Source organism: Acomys minous, assembly GCF_964271855.1.
Source record: "Acomys minous genome assembly, chromosome: 11".
Lineage (NCBI taxonomy): Eukaryota > Metazoa > Chordata > Mammalia > Rodentia > Muridae > Acomys > Acomys minous.
This window is the reverse complement of record NC_140492.1, coordinates 35,561,735-35,587,088: the sequence shown is the minus strand read 5'-3', so window position 1 is coordinate 35,587,088 and position 25,354 is coordinate 35,561,735. Positions and strand designations below refer to the sequence as shown.

The following is a 25,354-nucleotide window of genomic DNA, read 5'->3' as shown; positions in this document are numbered from 1 at the left end:
GGATACATCCCTGGCACGTAGAGGATTCTCAGAGTCAAATTGCTGAATAAATGAGTGTGTGGTGGATAATTCGAAAAGAATTTCAAAAATGATACCAATCACACCTCGTGCAGACAAGCTGATGAGATTCCGTTTTCCACTTCTCTTGCTCCTTTTTCATATATGATGCCAGAAGTGTAATGTTTTTTAGTCCTTAGTTCAATTAAGCCTGTATTTAAATAAATGAATGTCCACAATGAGCAATGATATGTATGTGTTTTAATTTTTTATTATTTCTATGATAAAATAACTTTATGATAAATTATGACTATAATATGTCTTTTTAACATTATCATAATGTGATACAAAGAAGACACAGAAATCTAAGGGTGGTATTTCTGTACCAATATATAAAATATATCTACAATTATAACAGTTGCATTTCTTAGGATTGTGAAGCATAAGTATCCATAAGTATATTCAGTAGAAATTCAACTATTCCTCTAAGTGTAAAGCATAATTGTTCCCATTTCTAACTCTACGTCTAAATTACTTTCACTCAGTCCATTCTTTGTGCTTGTCCCCGGCAGGATCAACACTAGGTAACATTTATCCTCGTCTCTTCACGTTTTAGAGTCCGTCAAAAATCAGATAAAACATCACTGAAAATCTGTTCACAAACATGCTTTTATGGTCTTTTTAAATGAACTATAAAGCCTTAGCATTCCAATGTGATTATACTTGCAAGAAATAGAACATCAGTTCCTATGAAAAATGGACTAAGATAGAATTAGTTTTGAATGTACAGCCTTACATAGCATAATGCAAGTTTGTTTTAATTTAAAAAGTAACTAATAAAAGACTCTTTCATAGAAGCTCACATTTGCTACTGAAGAAAGTATTTATACAAATGTAGATACGTTTGCATGTGCCTGTGCATTCCAAATTTCTAAGAAGTGATTAGAGATTGGGTAGTGTTTCAATTTCATTTCAATATTTTGTTGTCCTAAACTTGTTCAAGTATGTTCAATTTTAACGAGAAGGAAAAAAATGGGTTCTAATAGTAGAAAAATGCAAGAGCACGGAATTTTGAAAGCTGTGTTCATATATCAACGAGTAATCATAACCAGATTTAACAAGTTCCTAAGCTTCAGAAAGATGAGTTTAGAAGCTGATTTCAGTTCATGAGCTCTGCCTCAAGTTATCTATAAATGTTTAATGTGGTGCCCTCCTCCTTACAAACATCCATGGCTTCTTCAAAGATGATTGTAAATATATTTCTTTATTCCTATTATCACAACTGCCAACTATAGCTACCATCCTCAAGTTGCTATACAAGACAGATAGAAAACAAACAAACAAACAAACAAACAAACCGTGCATTTGGCTCTCATTCAAAAAAGCCAGAAGTCGGAGATGCAGAAACTTATTTTCCATTTTTAGCTGTCTTATTTATTTTTCTTACGATGCCTTTATTACTACCATTGCCTCTAAGCAAGCACATGGCCACCCAGGAACATCAACAAGTACGAGAAGGTTTTTCTGTCTTTCATTCATTTTAATGCTCCTCTAAATTGCACACTTGTGTTCACAAAAGAAATACCGCCTACCCTGTCAAATGTGTTGGGAAATTATTTGTTATCAAAGCTAGAGTACAGGGGCAACTGCCTGAGTTCAGACTCTAGTCTACCCTTGGTGGTAACCAAGGCAACCTGCTTAATCCAACCCTGGATCTCCTCGTCTTCAAGAGGGTTTCCACAACTGTCTCTGCCACATGGAAATTTTCCAATAAAGCTGATACATTTAGAGGACTTAGAACAGTGTCTGCTCTGGGGGAATGTGCTTAAGCAGTATTAGTTAGCAAATATCATCATCGTTTTGGTCAAGCATCTTCCTTGTGATGCTTTTAATACAATCCAGGGCTTAGTGTCAGAAACTGATTGAATGTGACAATTTATAGGTATAGAAGAAGCTTTCAATCCTGTCTTGGCATGGCACCTCAGTGAATGCCAGCCCTTTTCTCAGTCTTTAGTTCTGCTTCTTTCTACGGATGGAGGCAATGGAGACAGCCTCTCCTCCCCTCCGCCCCCCAAATGTACATGCCAAAAATTGAGTTCATGTTGCGAAAAGGATGATGACACACACATAAAGGTATGAGGAGTTTATGACTCACGTTATGAGCTTCCTAGAAAGAGCAATCTGGCTGCCAGACAGGTCTGAAAATAGCTGAGAGCGCAGAAAGGAACAATTGTCTTGGAGTTTTATAGTGGCCTGGTGGGTAGAGCTAAAGTAGAGTGCATTCCCTTTAATGTAGTAAACACTGGCGCCTTGAAGTTTTCATGGATGCAAAGAGAGGTTTTTGTATTTTTGTATTTGCATAGTTTATCATCATCATCATCATCACCATAATCACCATCATTATTTGTTTTTTAGTTTGTTACCTATAGAGCAGAAAGGGGCATAGAAGTGGGGCCTGGGAACTCCCAGTTTTTTAGTATTAAAGATAAAGTCAGACTGTATTACACTAACTGGAGTGGTGATTCGATCTTCTTGCAAGGTAGAATGGTGTAGTGGGTTAAAGTAACTCTGCTGGCCTACTGGCCACCCACAGTACTGTCCTGCTCTTCCCTTCCTAATCCACAGGGTGGCGCAGCATTCTTCCTTCCGGGTTAATCCCTTGCACCAAACCCATCAATCAAATTCCACATAATGCTCCAGAAAATTGTGAGGTATAGCTTAGTGAGGTATACTTACCTAGTATTTCTGAGGCTCTGGGTTCAATCCTTAGCATTGCAAAAATAATAATAAATAATAATGATGGCCATTTTTTAAAAAAGAACTGTCACCTAAATTTATTTCAAGAATTCAATAATGAACAGAAAACTACATGTATCCAACCCTCTGTATCTGTTGTTCTCACACCCGTGGACTCATTCAATTGTGAGTTGAAAATATTTGTAAACATATTTGTACTGAACATGAGCATAGCTAACTTCCTAAGCAATGCAGCATAAAAGCTATTTGCATTGCATTTACACTGTATTAGGCACTACAGATAGATTATTTAAAATATATGAACATATATAAATGAGCTATAAGCAAATAATTCTACATTGTTTTATATGAACACCTTTACTTCTGTAGATGTTAACATCCAAGGGTTTCTGTGACCAGTTCCTTTAAAATCTGTTGGAATAACTATACTGTAATTCTTTCCTTAGGAATGACTTTTGTAACTATTCATTTTAACCTTCTAACAATTATGTGAAGCTGTAGAGGTTGATATGTTTATTATTCCACCCTACAGCCATAATCAAAACTTTAACTGCACACACAGTAATATGAGTGGCCAATATAAAACAATGACACTTTGTGACCTTTTGACTAAGATCAAGTGCAAATACAAGTCAGTGAAGAGACAAAAGGTATTGTGTAGTCTTAACTTTCGAGTGCTTCGTAGGATGTGTCATTTATTTCCACTGTTAATGACATTTTTAATGCTGAAGTGTTTATGTTTCAAGGCGTAGGTGTCAGCTAACAGTGAGACTCTTAGCATCTAGCAAGATGAGAAGTACAGTAAGCAATTAACTGAGACTCCCAGGCTGGATGTAGAACCTCCCAGTTCAATGTGATTGTCCTAGCGCTCAGTGTTGGACCTGTCTACCTGTTCCTCCCAACAGCATTACCATTTGTGTCTTCTAAGAAATTACTACTAACAGTAATAGAAGAGTTCTCCAGCTTTATGCTTCCTATGATTCTGCTTTATAATTTGACCTACTACAGTCTCTAGGTTTTTGAATAATTTCATTTCAAATTTTTATTTGACACATAAAAACTTATCTTAAACCATTCATAAAGCATATTTTAATGTCTGTACATTACCTTACTTCAGTAAATATTATGATGGATGCATGCTTATTGCTATGTATTAAAAAGTATGAGTAAGGGGCTGGAGAGATGGATCAACAGTTAAAATCATAGGCTGCTCTTCCGGAGGACGCAGGCTCCATTCCCATCACCCACATGGTAGTTCACAGCCATCTGTAACTCCAGTTCTAAAAGACCTAGTACCCTCTTCTAGCCTCCACAGGCAACAGTTATGCACATAATATACATGCATACATACAGGCAAAACATCCACACACATATGAAATAAAATCATAAAACAAATAAATATGTATGAGTAATAAAAATCATAATTAGCCTGGGAATAGTGGTGAATAACATTCAGAGATATCCTAAAGATGGTTTGAAAACTTAGCTTGAGACTTCTTTATATACTCTGGTTCCTCTTAAGATCATATAAATCTTCCACCTTTTAAACTTCCATGTAGTAAATGTGAAAAAGAGAATTCTGTTCAATTTGCTATAGATATGACAATAGTGGTATTTTTCATCAGATCAAATAATATCAACAACATAAGCTTATAGAAGTCCAATAATACTCAAAGAAATATAACCATTTAAACACCTGTTTGCAGATTTATCATGATGTCAGTGAAACTTCAAACTAATGAAAACATATTAAAGATGCTTCATCTTCTCTTTGAATCCTTAGCCTTCTAGATCCCAAGCGAAGGTCCAGTGATCTACTGAAAACTTTTTCTTACAGTCAAAATGCTCCTCATCATTTGTACCAGCTGACAAACGATTATTAACTCTGAAACCCAGCCACCAATTAGCACTGCTCTTACAGAAATATTACAAATGATATTAAGTGTACAAGAGGGCCTTTAAAAGGCCACACACAAAATATAATTGCCGTTCACTCCCCTCCCCCGCCCCCCAGCTCAGGTCTAGAAGGTAAGCATGTTTTTAGATGAATAATTAGGCAGGCTGTGGACCAGGCCATCTAGCCAGGTGACAACCAAATGGTGTTGAGTAAACAGAGGTACAATACCACGTTCTATGATCCCCGAGAACTTCCAACTTGAAGAGCAGGTTGTGTGGCTAAGCATGGTGTCTCCTAGAAGCCAGTCTAATGGTAACTGTTTCTTTCTCCTAGGGTGGTACTATAGACTTTTCATCAACTTCGTGCTACGGAGGCACATTTTCTTCTTTGTACTGCAGACCTACTTCCCAGCCATGTTGATGGTGATGCTTTCCTGGGTTTCATTCTGGATTGACCGGAGAGCTGTTCCTGCAAGAGTTTCCCTGGGTAAATAAGTTTTTCCCATTAGTTGTAAAAGTTATAATGTAAAGGAAAGGTCAAGGAGGGTAATACACCTGGATGCTGCAGGGAGAAGTAAAGAGAGTGGTACCTTAGTCAGGATGGGGCTGTGTGTGTTTAGGCGAAAGTGTTTGTCTTTAGCTGGCTCCAAGAACAAGTGGTAATTGGGCTCTTCCTTTGGCGACTGAGTGTTTGGGGATGCCAGTATTAATGACGGATAAGCAGCTGGTGATAGATAGGAAGAAAAGAGGGCAGGGTTATGAAACAAAAAAAATGAACTCACTTAAAAAGAAATTCCTATTGCCACTAAAGAAACCCCTTGTCCCTTACCCAAGTTGACTTGGCTTTATAAGACAAACCTTTTACAGCATAGAAGGAAATAATTCACTTCCTTAAAGTAATCCACACTGTACTATTGGTGTTTTAATAAATTCCAGGGCGGGGCCATACTTAACTTGGGAAGATGGATGCTGGTGAGAAATTAGATCTTAAGGCAAAGGTCAGGATGAGATCCAGTGACAGTAGAATTTCAGAGAAACACAGTGCCTGCCTCACTAAATCACCACACAGGGATGATGACCTAACCCATCTGGCATGTTAGATGTCACTGTCACACAGCCTAACTTATGGGAACCCTCTCAGCAGCACTTGGTGGTCACTGAGTCCTTAGAAAGTGGACTGTGCCAAGCTAAGCACTTGGATGACACGTTTACTTAATGAGAACCCAGGGGTCAATGACGCTTTCCTTCCTGTTTAGTTTAGGACAATTTCTGGTCTCCCCTATTTTTGTTTTTTGTTTTGTTATGGTTTTTTTTTTTTTTTTTGCTCTGTTTTTTCACGTGTAGAGCCCTATCTCGAGAGAGGTTTGTAATAAGAGCTTCACAACCATTGTAACTCTAATAAAATTCATCCCAGAAAAGATCATTCTTGAAGTTAATGTTCACAAATTGTATGCATATTTCAAAAGATCATTTGAAGACATACATTATTAATATTAATAATTTGTTAACCTCTTCCCCCCTATAAAAGGCACAGTCTGCAAGCATTTCAGACTTGAATATCTTCAAGGAAAAAATATCATCTGAATGAGTAATTAAATTATTTTGATTGTGCCTTTACATCTGTGCCTCGACCCCAGTACTACAGGAGCAACCATAGACCCAAACGAGAACCTGAGGGCGCATGCCAGCCCTCAAGAGAGACTGAGAGAGGCCTTCAGTCTAGAAGCTCATCAGCGTGACTTCTAATCAGACCCCTCAAATAGCCTGCTCTGCACTTCTATGGTGAGAGTGGCAGCTATAAGAGCTGGCAGGGCCAAAGTGAAGTAGGAATGCAGAAATGTTATGCTCAAGCCTCTTTGAAATTCTGCCCTCCTACATCTGTGTTTAACCCAGAGAGATGGGGAAGCGTAGCTTATTTGTGTAAATTAGCATCCGAATCAGAGCAGCCCCTCTCCCACTTGTACTGCAACAAACTGCAGCGTTCCCAGAACACCACTTTTGCTTTTTAGTACCCTCAAGCCCTGCCTTTGTTTTCTTGCCTTCCTAAATGCATCGCTGCTTAGTTCCAAGAAGGCACAGGGTAGTATTTCAAAACATGATTATAATGCGTATTGATCCAATTGGGTGATTAACATTTCCACCTCATCATTACTTTGTGTTTGGTGCTTTTGAGCTCTTACTGATCGATAACTGTATTTTTAAGCTGTTATAAACTACAGTTGCCATAGTGACAGAGAATCCACTCTGTTTGAGACTGTGGGAATGGCTTCTGTCCATCCCCACCTCCTCTTACCCGTTCCACCCTCTTATCATTAGCATTATCCATTCTGCTAAGTTTTAAAATAACATCCCTCTGTTCTGACTCACTTTATCTAACACAGTGTCTTCCAGTTCCATCCACTTGCTGCGGAACGATAAGCTACCACTTTTATGACTTAATAGTATTTCATTCTGTATATGGGAAATTTTTATCTATATATCTATTTTTTTCCGCTTTCATAGCATTTGTTAATTATACAAATTAATGGGCTTCGCTGTGACATTTTTACTGCATATGTAGTATGTTTTGATCATCTTTAGTACCCTGTGATCATATCCTACTCCCCTCCCATTATTTCCCTTCCTTTGCCTCTAAACTCCCCTTCCTTTATGGATTATCTCTATTGTTTTCCATCTTCCTTTAATTGTTATTGTTACATGTACACACACACACACACACACACACACACACACACACACACACACAAATACATAAATGTACCGTTGAGTACATTTAATGTTGCCCACATATTTGGGGAGCTGATACTTGATACTGGATAATCTCTTAGCGAGCCCATCCCTATGAAAGACTCACCCTCCCTCAGCATTTTTTCATGTAAGGGTGAGGCCTTCTGAGACTCCCCCATCCAAGCTGGCATCCAGTGTTGTCATTGTTCTTGTTTAGGTAGCCAACCAAATTGTTCAGGCTTTGTGGACATAGATTCCCTGCCCTATATAGAAAACACAACCCTACAGCAGGCATCCTTATATAGCTATAAGGTTCCCTTATATAACTCTCATCCATGTGTCTATTAATAAGCACCTAGGCTGAGCAATGCAGATCTTAGTTATTTTGAATAATGTAGCAATTAACATGGGTGTGCAGATAGCTCGGTGCTATGTTGATATTGTTTCTTTCTGACAAATGTCCAGAAATGAGGTAGCTGGATCATATAATAAATTTATTTTTAGTATCTTAATAAATTTGTTAATGCGTATGTATGTTTGAGTGTGTGTGTGTGTGAGTATATGTGTGTGTGTGTGTGTGTGTGTGTGTGTTGGCCATTTTAATTGGGGTATGGTGATCACTCAATGTAGTTGAACTTGCATTTCCAATGTGTACAAAGAATTGGAGCATCTTATTTTTTTTGACAACTTGTTGGAAAAAATGAATTTCTTCTTTTGAAAAGTATATACTCATATCCCTTCTGCATTAATAATTGGATTGCTTATTTTGTTACTAAGTATTTAATGTACACTATGTACTTTGGGTATAATTCCTTTGTCAAACTACTAGATCACTTAGCAAAAACATTTTCTCATTCTGTAGGTGATCTGGTCACTGTGTTTGTTTCTTTTGCTGTGCAGAACTTCTTAGTTTGAGGTAGCTACTTTTGTCTAGTTTTGCTTTTATTTCCTGTGCCCCAAGAATTCATCACCTGTACCAGTGTTTTGAAGTGTTTCCCTACATTTTCTTCTACCAGTTCAGAGTCTCAAGTGTTATATTCAGACAAGTGATCTTACCAACTTCTTCAGTCTGTTACAATAAATTCTCTCTTGACAGTAGTGAGAAATCTGATCTTATTAAACACCCCAGGAAGTGTTGGTTTCTAAAAAGTTAGTTACAGTCTGAATCTGAGAGTGCCTGCTAGATGAAAACCCACTGGTCTGTTTTATATTGTGAACAGTCCTTTCCACCCACAGGCTTAGTTCCTTGAAAAGCATTAGCTTACTGAGTAACCTCCAGATCTCCCAAAGATCACTGCAATTTATTATATAACATCAGAAACACTGATTGATATCACCATTAATTTCTCATAAAAATTGGGAAGGAGGAGGCTCAGAAGGACGCGTGTAGGTTTGGCAGCATTCTAGGGTGGGCTTGAAAGTGGTGGCCACATGGTTAGCAATCAATAGCATTGTTCTTTCATTTGATGTGATAAAGGGAGTACCCCAGGTTTAAGAAAATCAGCGCTGAATACTCCATTGATAATTGGTTTGCCTTATAGGAAAAGGTTGAGAACTTGCTATAAATGTGAAAGCCCTATGCTTATCAGCAGTACCACATATAATAAATAAAGTAAATAGACCAGGTAAATGTCTAGTTCTGCTCTTGACGCCCATAACTGAGGGTTTTCCTCAAAATAGCCTTTGTTCTTTGGTTTGTAAAAACACTGTATAAACTTTACATTCCATCATATAAAATGATTTAAATGGGTGCACACATGCAAGAGAAATTCATGTAACCACCACAATTATTACCAGTCTCTAATGACATCACTGGACTCTCTGGTAGGCCTATGAATAGAAATTGCTGCTTCTGGCCGGTGCCTGGTGCTGTGATAGCTAGTCCATGTCTTTCCCTTCTATGCTTCATATTGTTACTCTGCCTATGCCTATAGGGAAAATGTTCTTATAGGAAAAATGCCTTTTTACATGAAGACAGATGACGGTCACCCCCTCCCTCAGGAAAACTACATATAGCCCATCTACTGAAGGGCTGCACCAAGTCAGAAGTCCCTACAGGTGATGTCTGTGTGCCTACTGCCATCACCCTGGTTAATGAGCTGCTGCTCCACCACACCTGGCCAAAGATGGCCAATGAAATGCAAACATAAAGACTTCTCCCCAGACTGTCCTTAACTCACCCACGTGTGTGCTTAAAAGTTAATATGGTGAAACTGCGAGGGCCCAGGGGAGCTGAGGCAAGCGGCCTGACTAAGTATTTTCTCATAACATCTTTCTAACTATGCATACTGATAACCGTAGGTGGGGTGTAATTTTCTAATGCAACGTATGACCTTTCCTTGACTAAATGGTCAGTTCATGTGATTCAAAACCCCTTTATTGGGATGTTCACTTTAATGGACCTGCAAGGGATATCATTTGTCAAGATTAATGTATTTGCAAGGGATGGCTCAAGACATAATAAGTGCGTTTAATGTGTCTGTAATAGTCTCAATTTCTACCTCTATTGCTCTAAGAATTTATGTCAGTTAGCATATCGTTAACTCCCCCACCCAACAATTCCTCCTCCCCATTCTATCATTAATTCTACTAATTATTATTAGTGCTGATTTTATGCAATGAAAATCTGGACTGCTAGTTATGAAAATACATAATAAATCATAAATTAGTTGGGCCAAACATCCTTTTAAGGAAAATGATTGATAGTTGATCCCTCCCTGGTAAATATAGATATTGTGGTTCATTTGTATTAATCCAAATCGTCAATTATTCCAATATGCACGCATTACTCATGAACATTTGTAACTTGTCTAAAGCATTATTTTACCCACTAATAGTCCAAACTACTGTCTATTGAAAACCATCAAAGTTCTATGCTCCATGTCTTATAAAATGAAAAGAAGACATTAAAATTTTTTTAACTACTAATGGAAGTTACTGTACGGGAATATGAGCTCAGGATTTCCTCAGTTCCTCAAAGGATGGATTAAGACTTTTGGCCCACAAAGTACCCTCTTTGTGCCTTTTGATATATCCCCACAGGACTTTGTGGCATCTTGCCTCAGAGATATACCATATATGGAAACTGGTTTATAATCTTGTAAACAAAGGAAATGTCCTTCCAGTTCTAAAATGAGAGACAGTAGGTGTGCTATGAAAATCACAGGTTTAACAGGGACAGGGAGAAATCTGAATCCTGTTCCTGACAAAATGTGGGCCAATGATTCAGCTATTCTCAGCAGATATTTCCTTTTTTTAACCTGTGGCCAACACTTACCAAAGTGCATGGTAGGTAAATATTTTACTGAAGCACACCACTTTTAAGCTATATTCTTGGTTTCAACTTTATGTATTACACTAATAAAAGTTCACATCTCCATGTTTATGTAACAAGTAAGTGTGTTTTGAAGTCAAAAGCATAGAAACAGCATATAGCTGTTTACAGACTATTTTCTGTTGTTTTTACTTATTCATTCATTTGTTTGTTTGTTTACTGTTACTATTGTTGTCTAGCGACCTGATATTGAATGAGACAGTCCCTTTGCTTAATGTTAAGAGCTAGAATAGAGTTTAGAAGTCCAAATGAGTGTCAAGGTGAGCTGCTGGATTCTTTTGCCATGGCAGCTGTTGAGCTACCAGGCAGAATTGTGTCTTCCTATACAAAATGAAACTGCATTTGAAACTGAGTGGCTCTGTAGAGTTTCCATTGTGTTTGACTTAGGGCTCCCTTGGAGGAGCACCTCACACAATCCTGTAGAAAGAATAGAAGCCTCTTGGTGAAAATATCTCACAGGTAAGAATAAATCACAGTGCTCCTCCTGATGTTGGAGACTCCCCTCAATTCATAAACGCACTAAGGATTTCATTTGTACTTCCCTGGTGTGAAGTTAACAAATAAAACCACTCCAGCCAGTATGCATTTCAAATTGTTACAATACTATACCTTCTCTCCAGACAGTAATGTAGCAATATTCTTCTGAGAATTTAGGGTAGAAATCCAATTGCTCCCATAGCTAGTGTTTTACTGACATCTGAGTCACTTCTTCCTCCATTGCCTCCCAGAGACAATTCTTCACCTGGAATTCTCATGCAAGAGAACAAAAGGGGGAAAAGGCAGAAGAAAAACAAAGGAGAGGAGGGGGCATCTAGATTACAGAAAAAGGGAGGAAGAGAAATGAGGGACAATGACTGGCATTTACCAGTTGCTCAGAAACATCCTCCAACATACACTCTGAGTTTCAGTTGAAGCGTAGTTTTATTCATTGGGGTCCAATGAGAATAATGATGATGGCTTTTTAGCATTCTTGACAAAATAAAAATGTGGGGAGTAGTAGCCTTCAATAGTACATAAGATCAAGAAAAAAATCCCTTCGTACCGTGAAAGAGTAAATAGTTATTAAATAATTTAGAGCATTTATTGAAAATGGCTTTGTCATTTCTTTTCCAAGAATAATTCCTTAAGTTGGGCACATTTGTACCTTTCTGGCATGATCAGAAGTTGCTCATTGGAAAATAGGCTCCAAAACATGCGGGGCTTGGGGTGTTTAGAGGAAAGGATGTTAGTTGTTAGATGTGGTCAACAGCAGGATACAGAAGTGGAAAATAAAAACCCCCAGTGAGAACCTTTAGATGACCAAAGCTAGTATGCAGAAGTTCGTTCCAGCTCTGGGACACCAGACTGATTTTGTTCTCAAGAGAAACGCCTTGATGATCCAGGCACTGAATGGCTGTGTCACTGAATTTGTTGTTCCTTCTTCTTGAACTGCAGGAATCACTACGGTGCTCACCATGTCCACAATCGTCACTGGCGTGAGTGCGTCCATGCCCCAGGTGTCCTATGTCAAGGCTGTGGACGTGTACATGTGGGTCAGCTCCCTCTTTGTGTTTTTGTCGGTCATTGAGTATGCGGCAGTGAATTACCTCACGACAGTGGAAGAGTGGAAGCAACTCGACGGAAGAGGAAAGGTACAGCTTCGCCTTGAGTGCCAACGCCTTTCAGAATATGGTTGGCTTGGGTTTTCTCCCCCCTGTTGCTGTGATAAAATACCCTGACAAAATCAACTTCCAGGAAAAAGAGTTTATTTTGGTTCACTATTTAAGGGCACCATCCGTTATAGTGAGGTAAGTCAAGGCAGCAAGAGCTTGAAGCGGCTGCTCATACTACATCCACCACCAGGAAGGAGGGAACAATAATACAAGCTGTTGCCTTTTGCTTACACCGTGTAGGATCCTAGCCAGGGAATGGTGCCACCCACAATGGGAGAGGCTTCCCGCTTCAAACAACGCGATTTAGATAACTACCTACTGCCAGGACCAGAGGCCTGCCTGGCAAGTGAGTCTAGATTCTGTCAAAATGAATGACAATTAGAAATAAAAATCCCAGGCACGAAGACTAATTTGAGAAGGGGAAAGTGGACAAGATTGTGAAAAATATAAGCTTGAAGCTCTGCTCCAGGCTGGCTGTCTTCCTCAGCATCCTTGTTCACTTTCATGGGGACCTTTTTTGCATGATGAATTCTTCTCAGTGTGGATTGGTAACCTGACTCCGCCCCATTAAGGAGAGGAGGGACTGTTGTACAAAGGACCTTACCCATTCAAATTGACAATGATGATGGTGGTGACAGCTGGAATGCACGAAGTGGTCATTTTATGTTGGCATGATGCCAACACCCAAAATATTTTATGTGATTTGATTTTCACAGTAGCCCTAAGAGGTCACTATCTCCTCCTCATTATTTCATAGAGGTAAAGTAAGCACAGCCAATGCCACAGAGCTAAAGGGCTAGGGATTAGATTTTTTGTGTCTCGGACTTTAAAGGCTCTGCTCTCCAGTGACCAATAATATTTTTTTTTCTTGTCACTTAAGAGGGTTAGGACAAAAGAAGGGGTTCTGTTCCCCATAATGTCTTGGCGATGGGGTATCTTCTTCACTCTAAATGTGATCATGGGTGGTTTTTTTTTTACCTTGCTTATTAAAATGTATCTGTTGCTTTTTACTGTTTTATTTCACAAACAATTTGAGCACCACTTTCCTCTTCTTACAAGAACTTATGTAAGATACTGCAACTCTGAATTCTGATACGATTCACCCATTTGCTTGTTAAACTACAATCAACAAACAATCTCTGTGTGTATACAAACACATAATTTTAATGAAATATGTTCGCACTGGCTTGAGAGATAGTTTTAAATGTTCTTTTTAAAATATATTTTATTAATTTATTCATATTATATCTCAATTGTTATCCCATCCCTTGTATCCTCCCAGTCCTCCCTCCCTCCCATTTTCCCCCTACTCCCCTCCCCTATGACTATGACTGAGGGGGACCTCCTCCCCATGTTCTTAATGTGTACATATGAATGTTTTGCCTGTGTGTTTTTTAATGTACCACATGTGTATAGTGTCCACATAGGCCAGAAGAGGGCGCTCAATCCATTGGAAATGGAGTTAGAGACTCCATTGCAATCTACCATATGGGTACTGGAAACAGAACTCAGATCCTCTGCAGGAGCCATAAGTGGTTTTAACTGATGAGTTATCTCTCCAGCCCCAAGGGTTGCAGATTGTCACGTGAGCATTTGAGCATACTCAGAGCATTATTTGTTATTTTAATTTTTCTAACTCCTCCCCAACTCAAGTGTAAATAGAAAGTTACTGTTATTCTGGTTTAAGACCAGAAACTAAGACAAAAGACATAGACCCATGCATGGCTATGTTCTCTCCAAAGAGGAAAGATAAGTTGGCAAGCAAATCCAAGGAGCCTATATTGATGATGTGATAAGTCGTATGCCCTCTCGACTCATAAAGCCATGGAACACTGTTCATGTTACTCAGAACAAAGAGAAATGCAAGCATCTGGGGCAACTGTGTATCAGTTCAGGACTATATTAGAAATTACTGATACTATACTTGTATAACATTTAATCATGTGATGCCTACATATCTCATGGAATTAAATATAAACCTCCTTGCTAAATCAGGATCTGCCAAGACAATCTTTTCCAATTATTATTAAAATGATTTTTTTAGTCAGATGCCAGAAGCAAAACTAGAATTCTGTTCTTTATAACAAACAAGACAAGCTTAACATTAATGGGAACTATTTCATATCTGGCTGACATTTTTCTCTAGTTCTCATTTATAAAATCGTATGTGTGACTTACTAAAGCAGTCTTTATTTTTGACAGATATCTGAAATGTACAATATTGATGCAGTTCAAGCCATGGCCTTCGATGGCTGCTACCATGACAGTGAGACTGACGTGGACCAGACTTCCTTCTTTTTACACTCAGAAGAGGACTCCATGAGAGCAAAGTTCACTGGAAGCCCCTGCACAGATTCATCTCAGATAAAGAGAAAATCCCTGGGAGGAAACGTTGGTAGAATCATCCTGGAAAACAACCATGCCATTGATACCTACTCTAGAATTCTATTTCCCATCATTTATATAATATTTAATTTGTTTTACTGGGGTATATATGTATGAAGAGGACTTTTTGCTGCCTTTGGAGTGCTAAGGACTTGGCACATGCTAGAGAAGTGTTCTACCTTCCCCGGCCCGAAGAGGAATCTTTAATGTAAACTTCCACTGGAATCAGAGGGCGTTATTTACTCCTGGATATGAACTGGACACTTAAATGGGCATAGAATAAGTTGTGTCTCTTGGCCTAAAGAAGATGTAAAAGCTGACTGATTTACATTTAGTGGAATTTTCAGAGTCTTAGGGAAATTTGACTTTATAAATAAGCATCTCGGGGCATGGGTATGATGAGGGAAATGTTCCCGTCAGGAATAAAATTGTTTGTAACTATTTCATCTTGACAATCTCTTACTGTGAAAAATGATCTTTCATAAACTAGGGGATAAAACTTCACTATGCTTCCCTATTCAAGGGTAACCGATTTCTTAGTATCTGCCAAGTGACAGATGGCGTTGTCCTAAGGGAGACCTTCCGTCTTCAAGCGGTTCCGTCCACACACAACTGAGTCCTGTGAGCGGCCCCTTTCTTTTTTCTCTAGTCACGTTTTCTCTGTACTGAATCTCACATATGATTGAGTCCACAAAAGGGAAAAAGAACATTTAAACTTTACTCAGTCTTCATTCACAATATTAAATTCACCTTTAGTTATCAATAATAGTATTTAATATTCTGTAGATGAGATGTAGGTTTCATCACTCTATATGTGTTGGCATCAGGTCCTTTTCTGTGACATGACAACAGGAACTGGAACAACTTTTAGAAGAAAGAGTTTATGTGTTCTTACCATTCCAGAGGGGTTGGAAGGAGCCTGTGATGGGGAAGACGTACAGCAGCCAGCAGCAGGCAGGTGGCAGGAGGGCTGGAAGAAGTGTCACATCTTCAAACCACAAGCAGAAGGAACTGGGCGTGGCTCTGATTTGTAAACATTCAAAGAGTGCCTCCAGGGATGTAGTCCCTCCAACAACGCCACACCTCGTAAATCTCCCCCAACAGAGCCACCAACTTGGGACCAAAGGCTTAAATCCATGAGCCCAAGGGAGTCACTCTCACTCTGACCACTACAGCATTGGTCCAGTTTTTCTTTATAATGTTCATTGCCTGCCTACATGTATCAGGGACTTCATCAACTGTTATGTACCGAAAAGAGAAAAAGAAATGCCCCCTAAAGGTACCACCATGAAAAAAAAAAAAAAAAAAAAAAAGGAAAACTGCCTGAAAACCCAATTTAGGGGCCAGGGCGTGGTGGCACACGCCTTTAATCCCAGCACTCAGGAGGCAGAGGCAGGTGGATCACGGTGAGTTCAAGACCAGCCTGCTCTACAAAGTGAGTCCAGGACAGCCAAGGCTACACAGAGAAACTCTGCTTCGAAAAACCGAAAAAAAAAAAAAAGAAAGAAAGAAAGAAAGAAAGAAAGAAAGAAAAAGAAAAAAGAAACCCCAATCTAGTGATTGTGAGCATGGACTTATGTACACTGTCCTGAAAGGGAGATGTCAAGGGAGGAAAAAGAACATCCATAAAGAGACCCTCAATTTATAAACAACTGAGATGTGTTTGGACATCACACCAAGTAAGGAAATTGAATGAAATGTTTGTGCCCCACAGTAATTTTCATTGCAACAAGTAAATCAGGTCAGGTGGGCATTACATAAATGTTGCCCAGCAGAAAACCGTCCCATGTTCCATGCTCATTTCTCATATTGGCAGTGTTCATGGTTCAGTGTTGGTCATTTTATTTAAAAGGCACAATTTTAGAGCAAATCCCTTGGCAGGAAATCAGAAAATGTCCCCTTTTTATTTTGATTGCTGAAAATGAATTAAGAGAATAAATTAAATAATGTAGCCAGTCCAGTGTATTGCTGTTTATTCTACCACACAAACAAAATGGTTAGAATTATTCAGTGCCAGTTAAAGAGACAAATAACTTCCTTCATGACTGACAGTAATATTGATTTTGCCTCTTATGAGATGCATAGGTTTCTAGAAAATTCTCTCTCCCTCCTATGCAGAAAGGAATAAAGAAGAATTCTTTCTATATCATGGCTTTCCTGAGACACTTTATTTTATTTTATTAATACAGTTTTTCCAATTCTCTCAAAACTCCTCCGATTGTATTTTTTTTTAGGGTGCTCTCCAATAGTGAGCTAATATTTATCTTAAACTTTACTCATTTAATTGCAAATAGACTATAATTTAAATTTTTAATTGTATATTTTATGGCTGTAAAACTTGATTTAATAAGGATATTTTATAGGGTTATATTTTGAAAATAAAGTATAGATTAATATCCTATGTGGTTGAAGTTCTACAGCTATTAATTACTATAGAAATAGGTGCATTATGTTTATGATTTTAACGAATTCTGTGTGTGATTCAAAAAATAATAATTTAGAAATAGAAACACCCCTTCACCCAATTCTCTGGCTCTTTGGAGATAGCTGTTTTTCTCATATTTTAAATTGCAGCACTCACAATGCCTAAAGTTTCCCCTGTGTACTTCACTATTTTACATCAGATGCACATCACTGGATACACTTGGCAATCTAGGCTAGGAGAACGGGCCTCTATCACACTCCACACAGTCTCCATATTCTCTTGAGGGTCCTTAATACATAACTGTTGGCCAATCAAATGTAACCCTTGTTAATAGTTAGAAACACAGGCAGTATATCTTCCAGTAATAAATGTCTAATGCTTAGAAATAAAATCCGTTTACTGTACCCGGGAATTATCAGGCCATTCAGAATGAGCTGCAGCATGCTCCCCATCAAATCTGCCATTTGGAAAACAGAATTGTCCCCGTTTGCTTCACTTCTACAAGGGAGAGACAAGACTGCTGGGCCAGTTCTTATTTCAAGAAGAATGAAAGCACAGTTATTTGGAAAATGTATATGTGACCGAGAGCATACAATAGTTACCTCATTTCAATTTTCACTTCATTTCCTAATCACAATCCCGAACAGACTGCAGGAGCGTTCACCGAGGGATAAGCCTGGATAAAACAGGGGGATTTGAGAACACAAGCTGCTTTGTAAGATATTTTTTAAAAGTCAGCCAGCTTGTAAACTGTCTAAATATAGACATGGGCAGATTTGTAAATACTACTCAAGGAAACCTATGCAAGGGGATTATATGAATTTAAATTTATGGTTTCTGTTATAATTAGAAACATATAGTTTTCACTATTTAAAAAAATAGATACTAATTAATAAAAGTGTCTACCAAGAATCAGACATTTAATATTTTAATTATATTATGAGAGGTTTTCTGTTTCTTCATATTTTACCACCATAAAAATTAAGTTGTAATTCTTTTGCTTTCTAATTTTTTTTTTTTTTTGAAAATAGACTCTTCTCTCAAACAATCCATCCTGAGCACAGGTTTCTCTCCCTCCTCCCAGCTCCCCCTACCTTCTCTTTTCCCCCAGATCTACTTCCCTTTCATCTCCCATCAGGAAAAAAAAAAAAACAGGCCTCCAAGAGACAACACCTAAATATGACAAAAACAAAAATACATAAGATAAGGCAAGGACCTTCACACTGAAGCTGGACAAGTCAACCTGACAGGAAGGAAAGGGCAGGCAGAAGACTCAGAGGCGTCCCAGCTCCCACTGTTTGGAGTGCCGCAGATGCATGAAGCCAACAGCAAGAACATACACGCAGAGGACCTGGTGCAGGCCCATGCAGGCCCCTGCTTGCTGACTCAGCCTCTGGAAGCTCATATGTGCCCTGCTTAGAGGATTCAGTGTGAAGTGTTCTCCTGGTGTCCTTCATCGCCCTGATTCTCAGAATTCTTCCAACCCCCTCTTCTGCAGGATTCCCTGAACTCCCAGGGCAGGAACCCAATGGAGACTTCCAATTTAAAAAAAAAAAGTCTCTCTCCACATAACGTCTGTGGGTCTCTGCATCTGCTCCTGGAGGAAACCTCTCTGACAACAACTGGACAAGGCACTCGTGATCCTCGATCTCTGGGCTCTCCAGTCTCTGGTTCCTGGCCATCCAAGCTGTGTCAGGCTGGCATGGGTTGCTTCTTGTGGGGTGGGACACAAGTTAAATGAATTATTGGTTGGATACTCCTATCAGTTCTGGTGCACCATTGCCCCAGCACATCTTGTAGGCTGGACAGATTTCCTTGGTCAAAGGTTTTGTAGCTGAGTTTGTGCTCAGGATGTTTTGTTTTTGTTTGTTTGGTTGGTTTGGTTTTTTTGGGGGGGTTAGTTTTGTTTTTGGTTGGTTCGTTATTTTGGGTTGTTGTTGTTGTTGTTGTTGGCCTTCAGAGAACCTTCCCATTCCAAAGAGACTAGAACACAGGGGTAAAGGCTCCATGTAGACACTTTCTCCATATTCAATGAGCTGTGTGGCTGTTGTCCTCATCAATGGGGCCCGATGCCAGTTCTCAGAGAGCAGCTTTCTGTCCTAGCACCAAACTGGGTTGTTTAGGGGTCTGCACAGGACCCACTTGGTCAACAACTCAACTGAAAGCAACTAAGTCCCACTGCTGGAAGCCTTGCCTGGCTACAAAAGATGGCCAGTTGAGAGTCCTAAGAGGCCTCATTAGGATCACTCTATTGATTCCAGGAAGTTTCTACTGCTCTTGGTTTCCACGCCCCCCCCCCCAACAGCCCTAATTCCAGACATCTCTTCCCCACATTTTATCCTCCCATTCCATCCCTGCAACACACCCCTGATACCTCCTGCTCACAACCTACCCATAAAATCTATTCTATTTCCCTTTCCCAGGGAGATCCTTGTGTGTCTTCATTACCTGATCTCTCTGGGTGTACAGATTGTAGCTTGGTTATCATTTACTTAACAGCTAGTATCAACTTATGAGTGAATACATACCTTATTTGTCAGGTTACCTGTGTCGGGATAATTTTTATTTCTAGTTGCATCCGCTCTCCTGCAAATTCCATGATGTCATTTTTTAAACAGCTGAGTAATACACCATTGTGTAAATGTACCACATTTTGTTTATCCATTCTGTTGAGGGAAGTCTAAATTTTTTCCAGCTAATAATTTCTGGCTATTATGAATAAAGCTTCTATTAACATAGGTGAGCAAGCGTCCTTGTGGTAGAATGTGGTATCTTTTGGGTATATGCTTAAGAGTGGCATAGCTGACTCTTGATGTAGATCTATTCCTAATTTTTCGGAGAAACTATCATATTGATTTCCATAGTGGCTGTACAAATTCATACTCACCAGCAATGGAGGAGTGCTCACCTTGCTCCACATCTTCATCAGCATGAGCTCTCATTTGTGTTTTTGATCTTAGCCATTCTGACAGGTGTAAAATGGAATCATAAAGTAGTTTTGATTTGCATTTCCCTGATAGTGAAGGATGTTGAACAATTCTTTAAGAGCTTTTTGGTCATTTAAGATTCCTCTGCTAAGAATTCTATATTTAGTTCTACCCTATTTTTAATTGGATTATTTGGTTTGTTGGTGTCTAGTTTCTTGAGGTCTTTATATATTTTGGATAATAGTCCTCTGTCAGATGTGATGATCCTTTTCCACTGTGTAGGCTGCTGCTTTGTGCTATTGATGGTGTCGTTTGCCTTACAGAAGCTTTTCAGTTTCATGAAGTCCTATGTATTAATTTATTTTTAATCATAGTGCCTGTGTTATCAGTGTTCTGTTCAGAAAGTCATTTCCTATACCAATGCATTCAAGGATACTCCCCACTTTTTTTTCTATCAGGTTTAGTGTGTCTGGTTTTATGTTGAGGTCTTTGGTCCAATTGGGCTTGAGTTTTATGCTGAGTGATAAGTATGGATCTATTTCCATTCTTCTGCATGCAGGAATCTAGTTTAACCAGTACCATTTGTTGAAGATGCTCTCTTTTTTTTCCCAATGTGTATATCTGGCTTCTTTATAAAAATAATCATGTGTCCATAGGTGTGTGGATTTATGTCTAGATCTTCAACTTGATTCTATTGATCAATGTGCCTGTTTTTATGCCAATACCATGTGATGTTTATCATTATAGCTCTGTAGTGCAATTTGAAATCTAGGATAGTGATACCTCCAGCAGGTATCAGAATTGTTTTAGTTATCCTGGGATTTTTGTTTTGTTTTGTTTTTCCATATGAAGTTGAGAATTGTTGAACAAGGTCAATCAAGAATTTTGTTGTAATTTTGATGGAGATTGCACTGAATCTGTAAGGATGGTTGTTGTTGTTGTTGTTGTTGTTGTTATTGTTGTTGTTGTTGTTATTGTTGTTGTTGTTGTTGTTGTTATTATTATTATTATTATTATTATTATTATTATTATTATTATTATTTGAGGCAGGGTTTCTCTGTGTAGCCTTAGCTGTCCTGGACTCACTTTGTAGACCAGGCTGGCCTCAAACTCAGGAAGATCTGTCTGCCTCTGCCTCCCAAGTGTTAGGATTAAAAGGATGTGCCTTTTGTTTGTTTGTTTTGTTTTGTTTTTGTTTTGTTTTTTAGTTAATTTTATTTCCAGATACTTTGATGAAAGTTTATCATCTGTAGTAGTTCTCTATTGGAATTTTTTGAATCATTTATGTATACTATCATATCATCTGCAAATAGCTTCTTTTCCATCTGTATCCCCTTGATCTCCTTTAGTTGTCTTATTGTTCTAGCTAGGACATCAAGTACTATATTGAAGAAATTTTAAGACAGTGGGCATGGCATCCCCTTATCTTGTTCCTGATTTTAGTGAAAGTGTTTTGTGTTTCTCTCCATTCAATTTGATGTTGGCTATAGGATTGCTTTATATTGTCATTATTGGGTTTAGTTATGTCCCCTTTATCCCTAATCTCTCCAGGACTTTTAACATGAAGGAATGTTGGATTTTTCAAGCATCTAATGAGATAATCATGTATTTTTGTTTTGTTTTGTTTTCAGTTTGATTATATGAGTGGAATACTTTTTCTGGTTTTCATATATTGAACCATCTCTAAATCTCTGGGATGAATCCTATTTCACAATTGTGGATAACCTTTTTAATGTCTTCTTGGATTTGGTTTGCAAGTGTGTTACTGAGTATTTTTCCATCAATGTCCATAAGGAAATTGGTTTGTAATTCTCTTTTGTTGTTGTTGTTGAGTCTTTATGTGGTTTGGCAGGTTAACTGTGGCTTCATAAAATGAATTGAGCAATGTTCCTTCTCTTTTTATTTTGTAGAATAATTTGAGGAATACTGGAATTGACTGTTCTTTAAACTTCTGGCAGTGTTCTGTGCTAAAATCATCTGGCCCTTGCTTTTTGTTTGTTTGTTTGTTTCTGTTTGTGTTTGTTTTTTGGTTGGGAGATTTTCAATGACTGTTTCTCTTTTGTTAGGGCTTATAGGTCTATTCAAATTGTTTATCTTATCTTGATTTAACTTTAGTAGGTGGTACCTAGGGAGAAATTTCTCCATTTCCTTAGGTTTTCCAATTTGGTGGAGCATAAGATTTAAAGTATTTCCTTATGATTCTCTAGATTTCCTCTGTGTCTGTTGTTATGCCCGCCCCCGTCACTTCTGATCTTGTTGATTTGCATACTATCTCTCTGTCTTTTAGTTAGTTCAGATAAAGGATTGTGAGTTTTGTTGATTTTTCTCAAAGAACCAACTCTTCATTTCCTTAATTCTTTGTATTGTTCCATTTTATCAATTTTAGACTCTAATTATTGTTTGCCATCTACTCATATTGGGCATGCTTCTTTTTGTTCTGGAGGGTCTGGGTGTTCTTAGAGCTGTGAACTTTCCCCTTAGCACTATTTTCATTGTGTCCCATAAGTGTGGGTATGTATTTATTTTTATTGAATTCTAGAAAGTCTTTAATTTCTTTATTTCTGTCTTGACTCACTTTTTTCATTCAGTAGAGAGTTGTTCAATTTTTATGAGTTTTGAGGTTTTCTGTTGTTTCTGTTTTTGATATCTAGCTTTAATCTGTGCTGCTCTCCTAGAACGAAGGGAGTCATTTTAATTTTCTTGTATGTCTGGAGATTTGCTTTTTGACTGAGTATGTGATCAATTTTGAAAAAAATTCCCATTCATCTTTTTTTTAACCTCTTTTAAAGTAACAGTATAAGTTAAAACACTGAACTTTTTGTTTGTTTTTTGAGACAAAGTTTCTCATGTAGCTTTTGCCATCCTGGAACTCACTCTGTAGACCAGGCTGACCTCAAATACTCTGCCTGCTGATATCTGGGATTAAAGGTGTGCACCACCACCCCATGGCAAAAAGAGTGGGCTTTTATCAAGGTGAGTTTCTTCATGATATTACAGCAGGAAGGACATATATTAATGAAGAATATCTCACAGTAAAGGAAGGGATCCAGGAATGCTGATGAATATATATTGTGATTAATGTAGAAGTATGGCCTAATAAATATTTATTATTAGGCTAATTTTTATTACAGCAGTATTTTCTAACCCACTAGCAATCAATGAGAACACAGACACCTGATGTATTTTAGAGTAAACTTTTACCCAGGGCAAGGCAGATGTTACCTAAGGTATCCTCCTATAGCTCCCAGTCTCCATCCCATTCCATCTGCTTTTAATACTTTTTATTTGGTCTACCTCCCATCCATAATCCCCAAATCCTCGCTAATGTTCTACATCTCTTTCCATAAGGAACTTTAGAATTCCTCCTCTGGGCCCACGTGGCTCTATTCCTATCATATGGTGATTCTTCTCCTAAGAAACCCATGAGTCTTGTTATCTTAGGGTAGGGGCCTGTCTTATCTAATCCATAAAATCATGGTCATTCCCAGAAATCCTGAATGGTGGGGATGTTTATTTAAACCTAACACTATAAGCACCACAGCTAATACAATCTCCTGCTGTACTCCAGTGTCATTGGTCTGTGATGGAGTCCAGTGTAAAAGAGACACTTCACAATCAAGAAAAACTATAGAAGTTTTCTTGGCAATATAACGGTCATTGTTGTAGCAAATAGTGAACTCAGTTTAATTACCAGTTGCTTTATCTGAAGGAAGATGGATGACACTTTTCATCTTGGGACCAGTGAAACTTGTTATGGAAGATATTTTCTACAAAAATGTTGCTGGAGAGATGGCTCAGAGGTTAAGAGCACTGCCTGTTCTTCCAGAGGTCTTGAGTTCAGTTCCCAGCAACCACATGGTGGCTCCCAACCATCCATAATAAGATCTGATGCCCTCTTCTGGCCTGCAGGCTTCCATGTAGGCTGTACACTGTATACATAATAAATAAATCTTTTTTAACAATGTTGCAAAGCTTTTTTATACAAATATGTAGCTAGTTGAACACTTGTTGTCTTGAACAGGAAAAAGTGGGTGGATTTGTAGTTACATTAACACCTCATTTCCATTGAGGAACATGAAGACTTTCTGAAGTTTGATATACAAGCCTGTGTCCTTTAAAAGTAATGTACAGACTCCATCATTTCCAAAACTAGATAAGGGAACAAAGCATCTAAAGAAAAGGAATGGTGTCCACCCCCTTTCGCTGCTTCCCCTTCGGAGAACATTAATGCAGGCATTTCTGAGCATTTAACACTTCACAGAGGTGCTATAGCCACAAGCCCACACATCAAATACATTTTTAGGACAATCACACAATCCCAAAATAATTTAAAATGTGTTTTGTTAATTAGGTTGTGCCTCCAGGTGAGGTCATATTTATATTAAATCGTGGATCAATGAGAAAAGAGCCTCAGGGCCTGCTGCATAGTTTTTAAATAAATGAAGAACTCAGAGATTGACAGGGGTGGTGGGAAGAGAATATTTTGTGAGAACGAGTTCAAATAATTGAACTGCTTTATAAAGATAATGTAAATTAGAAATAGGAACAAATACAAGATGAAGGAGTGACAGGTAGAAACTGACAATGTGGTTAGTTCACAAAATCACCTTCTTAAAGTGTGATGTGGTACATACATATTTGGCAATGATTTCAACTTGAAGATGGATAGAGATACAAAGTACTCTGTCATCTGTCTATCTGTCTTTCTGTCTGTCTGACCATCCATCCATCCATCCACCTTTCTATCTTTAATCTTGTTCTAGATAACATCTCAATTGAAATCGAACTAATCTAACAGCTCTCGTTCATTTATATGAAGGATTCTGGATAAGGCAGCCCTCTACGATCAATTGCACATCGGCCATCAAGTAATCAAGATAACACATAAACTTAAAAAAAATCAGCCCACTTTTTTTGAAATTTTTCATTTTTTTGATTCTTTCACAAGATTATCATTAACTCCTTTGATTGTAGTGAGCTGTGCTGATGGAATTGGTTAATACAGAATATATGTGTGTGTGTGTGTGTGTGTGTGTGTGTGTGTGTGTGTATGTGTGTGTGTGTGTATGTATATGTATATTACTGTGCCATGTTTTATGTGAAATGATTTGACCTCTTTGTGGGTGCAGAAAGAACACAGATTTATGGTTTTTTATTAATTACTGTCACATGTGACTTTCTGACTGCTCCTCTTTGGCCTCTAGCAGACCCCAATGCTTTGGGGATAGTTCCTAATCAATTGCTTAACAAATAA

General features: G+C 38.3%; 1 protein-coding gene across 1 annotated transcript in view; it reads left to right on the top strand.

The window, feature by feature from the left end:
- Positions 1-15,125, top strand: part of GABRR3 (gamma-aminobutyric acid type A receptor subunit rho3) — a gene marked incomplete at its 5' end in the record, with an annotated part of 41,418 nt that extends 26,293 nt beyond the window's left edge. Inside the window, 3 exons of the mRNA XM_084801397.1 lie at positions 4,985-5,137; positions 12,146-12,342; positions 14,566-15,125. Of these exons, the coding sequence (XP_084657523.1) occupies positions 4,985-5,137; positions 12,146-12,342; positions 14,566-14,865 (650 nt within the window). The 3' untranslated portion in view covers positions 14,866-15,125. The remainder of the gene's footprint in view (positions 1-4,984; positions 5,138-12,145; positions 12,343-14,565) is intronic.
- Between the last annotated feature and the right edge of the window lie 10,229 nt (positions 15,126-25,354).